At 39.0% G+C, this 9,156-nt stretch overlaps 1 protein-coding gene across 2 annotated transcripts in view; it reads right to left on the reverse strand.

The window, feature by feature from the left end:
* The window catches only part of LOC117408335 (sorting nexin-24), a 44,808-nt gene extending 36,920 nt beyond the window's left edge, over positions 1 to 7,888 (reverse strand). The window contains exon 1 of one of the 2 annotated variants that reach the window (XM_034013248.3): positions 7,627 to 7,888. In XM_034013248.3, the coding sequence (XP_033869139.1) occupies positions 7,627 to 7,695 (69 nt within the window). In that variant the 5' untranslated portion in view covers positions 7,696 to 7,888. Of the gene's footprint in view, positions 1 to 7,307; positions 7,380 to 7,626 lie in introns of those variants that run through there. The other variant, XM_059022476.1, reaches the window with a different exon arrangement.
* Between the last annotated feature and the right edge of the window lie 1,268 nt (positions 7,889 to 9,156).

Consider the following 9,156-nt stretch of genomic DNA (forward strand, 5'->3'; position numbering starts at 1 on the left):
TCCTCATCAGGTCAACATATGATGTTCTCCCATCACCACAGAACCTAAACCTCAAGGTAGGAGAGGATCCCTCATGTCCTTTGTGTTCATCACCTGCAACATTAAGGCACATTTTGACAGGATGTAAGGTGGCTCTTAGCCAAGGACGGTTTACTTGGCGCCATGACCAGGTGCTGCGATGTTTGGCCTTAGCATTGGAAGACAAGCGTAACATGACCAATAAGTTGCCACCTGTTCCATCAAAACATTACACACAAAAGACAACATTCCTCCGCCCAGGAGAGCAACCACCAAGAAAAGGTGTTAAAACCAATCCTCGCCCAGGACAACTGGAAGCTGCTAGAGACTGGAAAATGCTGGCAGATGTTGGTCAACGGCTTATTTTTCCACCTGAGATTGCCACCACTAACCTTCGACCAGATATTGTCTTGTGGTCTGGATCAGCACACCTTGTTCACCTGGTAGAGTTAACAGTGCCATGGGAGGATGCTGTAGATGAGGCGTATGAGAGGAAGAAACTGCGGTATGCTCAACTAGCCACTGAAGCGGAACAGCGAGGATGGAGAGTCCGGGTTTACCCAGTGGAAGTGGGTTGTCGAGGATTTGTGGCACACTCTACAACCCGGTTTCTCAGAGACGTCGGATTCAGTGGCCAAGAGTTGCGTCGCACATTGAAGAACTTATCTGAAGCAGCAGAGAGGAGCAGCAACTGGCTGTGGTTGAGACGGAAAGATTCTGGCTGGGGATCTCAAGCACAATAGAAAGAAAGAAACGCTGATGTACAGATAAGTAAGCTGGGCTGAGTTGAGTGGGGGACGGAGGGGGGTGATTCTGGGACGCCAGAATCACCGTCGTGCCCTCTTGAGGTGTCGTGGGCTAGTCGACGAAACACTGAGGATGGAAGGTGCCCACTTGAAGACCCCACAGATGTACCCTACTTAGCTCAGTCCAGACGGTTGTCATGCTGATGCGCTGGGGAGGCCGCACTGTGGTTGATCCCCGGAGCCAGCATCGCTGCCGTTGTGTGTGCTGATGCGCCAGGGAGACAAAATAAGCTGATCCCTGGAGCCAGCATTACACTTCAGCCATTAACACCAGACAGAAGGATATCTACATCATCATATGGAAGGAAACGTAAATGGATGGAGACACATATGGATCACATTAGTTTACTGTAAAGCTACGTCTGAGTTGGTGCTTATGTTGGCGAGAGCCAAGTTCAAATCAGCATGAAGTTTTAACATCTACTCTCGTGTTATGGAAATCAGGCATAGCATTTTTAACTAAAGAGACATGCATAGTTATTAAGAGTGCTGACAATGTCATCAAACTGTACGCTACTTCAGTATAACTGACACCACCTACATGCCTAGCTTCCTTAGTAGAAACCAAAAAAAAACCCACATCAGAAACTATTAAAATTACTGCACACGGATAGCTCCAAAGAAATGACAAATTACAGGGCATCAGTTTGATACCACAGAAAGTGTCTTGGGGCTTCAAGGCAGGGCCCACATTTGCAAACAAATTATATCGTGGGAGGCTGGCATGCCCTGTGCATGACAAACTGATGCAATTTCAGCACTGTCGCAGAAGCCGGGCGATATTTGTTTGATGTTGGCAAGGGTTCGTTTGTAGCAGTGTAAAGAGTTCCCAGATTTGAAATCACTTGGGGCCCAGAGGCCTTCTCCTGACAAGGCACAAATAATTACTGTACACCGTTTTCATTGTACTCTATTACTTTGCTCCCCTTATCTATGGGCTTTGGGTACATGTGATTAAGCAAGGTCACTGCATTTTGACCATAAAACAACATAACATTGCTCTTTGGTGATATGATAAACAAAACAGGACCATGCAGTCGAAGCAACATTTTTATCACAGTTTTCTCTCCATGCATTACAGGAAAATAAAACACTACTGTACCACCGTCAGGAGAGCTAGTTATTCCAAAACCAGGACACTCGTTATAAACCAGATAAAGGATGGATCAACAATAGCTTTTAGCAGCTGTTTTTTTTTTTTTTTTAATGATCTAGTTATAAGACAGCACTCTGCCTTGTGTCACGGCACCTTAGTTACTTCTGTGCTTCTTTACTGTAATAAAGCCAAATGAGCACACTACAAGGCATTATAAAATTGAGGATTATAAAATCCTCATTGGTCTTAAGTGCTTAAATAATGTTATTTTGTTTCCTGTTCTTTATCCCAAAGCTATTAAATCCCAGCACCCAAAAGACACATATTTACAGTACTGTAAAACTACTGCATGCTTTGAAAGCTACTGACTCACAACAGACAAGAAAATACTGGCACAAGTCTGTGTGGTTGAGTGATCACAGTAAATAAATTGAAGCCTGGATATTTTATTTTTCAATCCCAGCACAGAATTTTAAATATACCTTTTTTTTTCTACTTACACTTTCTGCAACAGTTACTGAGGTAAAGGAGCAGTAACCTACAATAAACGTCATTTACTATGTATGGCGTTAAGTAGACATGGCACATAATTTACAAAATAAATAAATGGTAATCAAAAAAATCACATAACATTTAAAAAAAAGAAAAAAGAAGAGTCTTGGAGGAATCCATCAATGCGCGTTGAAAGACAGTAACATTATCAAACACTTTGTTATCTCATGCTCTGTCCTGACTCTATAAATGTGTATATTTTGTAAAGGAAAGCACAAAATACTTGGCAAAGATATTTAGATGTAATACAGCCAGTGCCACACATTTGCAAGTTAATTAATGTAAACAAGGCTGACAATGGCTTGGTTTACACGGAACACTAAAAATAAGTCACCTTTTGACACACTGTTTTGGAAGTACCTTTCGGGCAATTTAGGTTTACATTTAGTTCTTTGAAGGAGGAGAAATTATCCGTCAAAATTCTAATGATTTAATAAATATTAAAATACAGGAGGGTATATTTAAATATTTCTGTCAGTGTTTCAGTTTGGCTTTGCAGGACTACTGATATCATGCAGCTTTCTTAAACTGGGTTTACAAGACGTTTTTTGGTTCTGTTTAAGACCTGCATGTGCAGCCTGCCTCATTTGGCCACAAAAAATAAAATAAAATAAAAACCCAGACGTACTGTAGCATTACAATATATATATATATATTTAATTCCATAAGAGCGCTTTGTACTATCCATACATTATTTGCTAAACATTTTTGGACTGCATATGTACATACATATTATACACAGACATACATAACACATACAAGTTTTCCTACAGAACCATAACTTCAGCAATTCTGATCCTTATAGTCTGTGAACTGAGCTAAAACCCAGCACTTTAGATTAATGATATCAAAACTACCCAGTCAAAATGTTTAGTACAGTACATGTTCTAAAAATCTACAAGAGGCTACCCTACTCGTCCACATTCACCTCTACATAATCTGAAAACTGATGTAAGCCCCATCTTTGTCATTTTGAACAAATGCGTGGAACCAACATTTTTTTTGTTCATGTTTTTGTTCTTGTGAAACAAATCTTGCTCAATAAATTAGGTTTAAGAGATTTTACTCTATACACGGTCGCTAAAGCCTGGTTCTGAGATCTGTAGCCCCCATAATATAGAAGACCACTGGCACGTATTGCCAGCTGTGCTAATTTAATACATTTTGGGGTACAAATCTCTTTTTTTTTAGTATTTGGTAGGTCCCCATGATAGATGCTACATAAGGCTAGTGTAACATAAATTGCATCTTATCTTACTCCTAAGGGACAGAAAAAGCTAAGCTTAAAGCAGTCAGCTATCTGATCACCAAACCTGAAAATAACACTAGTGTAAAATGATAACATATCTTTCTATGCTTTGCAAGGGGCTTCGTTATCTTTATTTCTGCCTGCCTTCCTTCCTTCCTTGCAAAAGACTGCCTTTTTTTTACTTTGTAGTAGCTTCAATGTTTTTTATAAAACAACTAAACTATAAAAGCCCGATCATTTTATGATTTGCCAGCAAATGGCAATAATTTGAAACGTTGAATAAATTATGTCACATGGCTCTCTAAACCCTTTACTGTATTTTTATTTTTCCTTATTTGGTCAAAGAAGCCTGCCAGGGCCGCTTCCAACAGATCCCAGTTTTACATCACAAGGTTGCATCACAAACAGGATCTTCATAGCTGAAGTCTCGTAAACATAAGGTACAGCTTTTGAACTTGTTGCCATGGAAAAGTCTAAAAAAAAAGATTGTGCAGCTTTTTAGCACGAGAATGCGATTTACCCTCCCTTTATAGGCGTACAAAGTCTTTAGCTGCAGACTTGCTAAAGTGTGAGGAAAGTGCATGCTACGTCACATTCTCAGGACAATGAAGAAAGAATTTTGAGTTTCTAAACTTCATGTAAACCAACCATTGTTGCATTTTCATTATCTTTTGAATATAAATAAATAGTGCTGGGACAAATATTTGAATATTCAGACAGAAGTGCTTGAAATGTATTCAGTGGCACAAATAACCATGCTTGTATTCGTTCATATTACAGAATTTATAAATGCAAAGGAAATGCGAACACACATTCTACTGTACAGAAGATTTTTAACTCCCTTTCCCTTCATAAATAATTTCATGGGGTAGCAGGTTTATTTTATTGTAATATGGTACAAATAAAACATTTATTTTCCAGCTGATTCAAAATGAAAGACTATTTGAATATCAATGTAACCCTTTACTGCCCAGAGTATGTTCCCAAAACTATTTAATGCCTATTTTTAAAAGTTAAATATATTGGACACTGGGCAGCAAAGGATTAAAATCTAAAATAATATTTGTCTCAGCACTATCTGCTGTATGTATTGAATGCTGATATTGTGTAATACAGGTACAGTGAATACGGTTTATTTGTAATGATTGGTTCTTCCAAGCAGCCTCTTTTCCACAAAATGTTAACCATTTCCACTGTTAATAAAGTCCCAGTGTATAGATGGTTTAAATTATTAAAGCAATGCATCCTGGTGCAGTAACTGCTGTTGAACATCCTAACGTTCTGAAGTGTGGTCATCAGAGAAACTTGTCGCATAATGTTCTGGAAGAGATGCAGGACAAAAGACTGACCCTTGTAGTTGTAATGAGTTAGCACAGTATATCAGGTCTGTAACCGAGTCTGGCTCTTTTTTACAATGGTTAAGATCGGAGCTGCTATGCTCACGATGCTGTACATACTACACAATTTTGTGCCTGCGTTATAACCACAGGCATCCTTAGCCTGACGCTTGGATGGACTTTAGGCTGGCAGGTGAAAGTATAGCACCATGCAAGAGGCAGGAAGAAGAAAATAAAATAATACAACAAATCATTTGTGTATGTTCCTTGGCTTGGTGACAATTTCCATAATAGGCGAACATGTCTTTCATATTGTAATACCACCCAATGAAGCAATACTCTTTGCCACAGATTTTGAAATAACCAAAAAGCTATTCTTAATACTCCTACCACCCACTATAATGAGGATATTACAGTTGCTTTACACAGACGTGCTTAATCATATGAAACTCCTCTTATTTTGAATGGGTCTGGCAGGTTTGAACTCTCCTATTATTTCCAACCCATTATTGTGTCATTTCCTACCACAGAATACATTGTCTCTGCATATCAGGCATTTATGGTTTTCACCCTAAAATCAAGTGTCATGGCTGTGCAAAAATAGGTTGCCATTCACACAAAATTTGTGCCCATTAAGTTGTTTTTATGTAAGCTGTTCCCAAAATAGTCTTCAGTACAGGAAACAATGACATCGCTTTTTTTGACATATTGTGTGGTTCATCCTTTGCGTGACACATACCTTGTGTAAACACGCATTACTGAACTACCTTGAGGTACATTTAGTATTGGCACTCTTGTATACTAACCTATCAAAAACACCTTGGTATACTGGCCAACCCGTAAATACTGTAAAACAAAAAAACATATATATGCTAATGTTAAAAGTGAAAACTTAAATAAAACCAAGATACAGGTAAAATGTTAGCGCAATATGCAACTCCATTCTATCACTGTCGCCAGAAATAATGATTCCCAACATGGAACACAAATTTAAGCTGAATGCCTCTTTTGCTAACAACTTATTAAAAAAAACTATGAATCCCCAATTGTTATTTGTAATCTTTGTGTGTACTTACTGTACTGTAATTTAACATTACCATGATTACAGATGCTGTACAATTCAAAATAGAAATACTAAACTTCCGGGTGTGTCTTTACTGGCCCATAGTTCAGGGCTGCATGTACAATAGATTATTTACATTCAGCACCGCAAATGTTCCACTTATTAAATGTTCTCTTGCGTGTGGCACATTATATTAACGGCATTGTGCCACAGACAATTAACTGTACCATACTGTGGTGAAATTCCTTAAAATACTGAAACATTCTGAATATGGTAAAGTATATTAAATGCATTGAATCATACTCTCTCTTCAGTTATGACGTCTGCAGTGTCTAGACTAAGGCGTTTTTGTCTTGTTTAATCTATGTAACCTCCACTCTTACCTACCTCCCAAGAAGATGTCTTTTGAATCGGTTATAAACAAATAAAAAAAAAATTAAAACACTCTCTGCTATCAGAAACACACCAAGGTGATTGTGTGTCATTCACAGACACCAGCAGGACCGTTTCCCGTGTGATTTATAATATGATCTTCTGATAAAGTAAAAGATCGGCTTATTTGAAATGTGCCTTCCAAAAGACTGATGGAAAAGAAAAATCGAAATGTCCTCCCTTTCAGCAGTAAAATGTTTAAAGACAGTATCTGTAAGGATGCAGTACAATGTTATTTATCTATCCCTGAGGTATTAAATAATACTTTTTCTTATAACTATTTCTAGACCACCCTGAAGCTCTCCATTCTGGTAAACTCTGCAATTATCTTGATACAAGCAGCTAACTTGTAAAAGGGTTGCCACATGTAGTAACTATTGTGGTGTAACAAACACAGATTGTTAGTTGCCTTGTCTTAGAAACATCTTTAAAGTGAATTAAAATGGCATTTATTAAAAATGTGGTTCCAAGGATGCATTTTTGCCCAAAACATTATTCTGACTGGTATTCCCACTAGCTTTCATAAAAGATAATGTCTATGTCAGTGTCTGTTGATGCTGCGAAATCATGAATAAAAATACATTGTGTAATTAAACTTTTTAGGGTTGGGTTTTGCTTTCAAGAAGTGAAAAAAAAAAAAACATGTAATGAACTCTGCAAAAGGGACAGACTTTCTCTAGAAGACTTAAGGTTTTGAAATATTTTAAAACTATATTACATCCCGTTGAAATCACTCAAGATAACAAAGACTTACCTCAGTATACAGTACACACATATTAACCGCACCACACTATAATGTAGTTTAATGCTGTCAGTGTGCTGTATGAAGTTACTATTTAAACTTGCTAATGTGTATTAGATTCTGAATATGCATCTGATGAGATACTGACTCGCGAGATTCTTATTCACAACACCACACCCCAGGTAGTAGCGTAGGAAAGAGTGGCTGAAAAATAACAACCAACAAGAGTCCCTTTAAATCCACAGGGCAATTTAATGTGTTGGTTGTGTCACCGCATTGGAGAGCATTCACGTTCGTTTATATTATTTACGACTTGTTATTTTGTCCTTACCGTATATCCTTTCTCCATGGCACTGTCCTCAAATCTGAAGGACGGGATACGCACCATCAGGGAGTGCATATTGCCTGCAAATTCAAAACCAGGTAGCAAAACGTACTTTAGAATAACTTGATAAAAATAAAAATAAAATGTCGAGTCTTGAGTGTTTCACAAACAAAAAACAACCGAGCATTCTTAGCTGCAGAAAGCCATTGCGAAAAAACTCTGTTCACGTGTCTAGTCACATGACTGCCACCCAGCTGAGCAGACAACATTGCTGGACTTCTGAGTCATGTACTTCCTACGTTGAAAATAACTATAGTGGTTGCACTATCTCTCTATTTTCATAAATAATACATACACGTGTAAGTGGGGAACAAAGAAGGAGGCGCATTTAATATAGTTTCACCTTCTGATTTTACTGTGCTGTCTCTGGTCCCTGGTCCCTAATATTATTGACGTAATATATATATATATATATATATATATATATATATATATATATATATATATATATATATATATATATATATATATATATTATTTATTTCTTAGCAGACGCCCTTATCCAGGGCGACTTACAATCGTAAGCAAATACATTTCAAGTGTTACAATACAAGTAATACAATAAAAGCAAGAAATACAATAACTTTTGTTCAAGCAAAGTACAAGTGTGACAAAACACAATTCAATAATAGAGCAGATAATAGTGATAGTTATCGGGATATGATTAAATAGTGATAGTTACATCAGGATGTGATTAAATACAAAGTACTACAGGTTAAACACTTGGCAGATTACAATATTCTGAAGTACAGGATTAAATGCAGTAAAATAGGGGGCAGATAAGAGCAAAATAAAGCACATTTACATCCCAGGATACAAACAGAGGAGTTCTACAGGTGCTCTTTGAAGAGGTGAGTCTTAAGGAGGCGCCGGAATGTGGTCAGGGACTGGGCAGTCCTGACATCTGTAGGAAGGTCATTCCACCACTGCGGAGCAAGGGTGGAGAAGGAGCGGGCTCTGGAGGCAGGGGAGCGTAGCAGAGGTAGAGCTAGTCTTCTAGTGCAGGCGGAGCGGAGAGGTCGAGTGGGGGTGTAGGGAGAGATGAGGGCCTGGAGGTAGCTGGGTGCAGTCTGGTCAAGGCATCTGTAGGCTAGTACAAGAGTCTTGAACTGGATGCGAGCGGTGATCGGGAGCCAGTGGAGCGAGCGGAGTAGTGGAGTAGCGTGGGCGAAGCGAGGCAGAGAGAACACCAGGCGGGCAGCAGAGTTCTGGATGAGCTGGAGCGGACGGGTGGCGGATGCAGGGAGGCCAGCCAGGAGGGAGTTGCAGTAGTCTAGGCGGGAGAGTACCAGGGCCTGGACCAGGAGCTGGGTAGCATAGTTGGTGAGGAAGAGTCGGATTCTTCGGATGTTGCTCAGGAAGAATCGGCAAGTGCGTGCCAGAGTGGAGATGTGCTGGGAATAAGAGAGGCAGGGGTCCAGGGTGACTCCAAGGTTCTTAGCTGAGGAAGAGGGAGAGAGTGTGGTAGATTCCAGA

This window comes from Acipenser ruthenus, chromosome 1 (assembly GCF_902713425.1).
Source record: "Acipenser ruthenus chromosome 1, fAciRut3.2 maternal haplotype, whole genome shotgun sequence".
In the NCBI taxonomy this organism is placed as follows: domain Eukaryota; kingdom Metazoa; phylum Chordata; class Actinopteri; order Acipenseriformes; family Acipenseridae; genus Acipenser; species Acipenser ruthenus.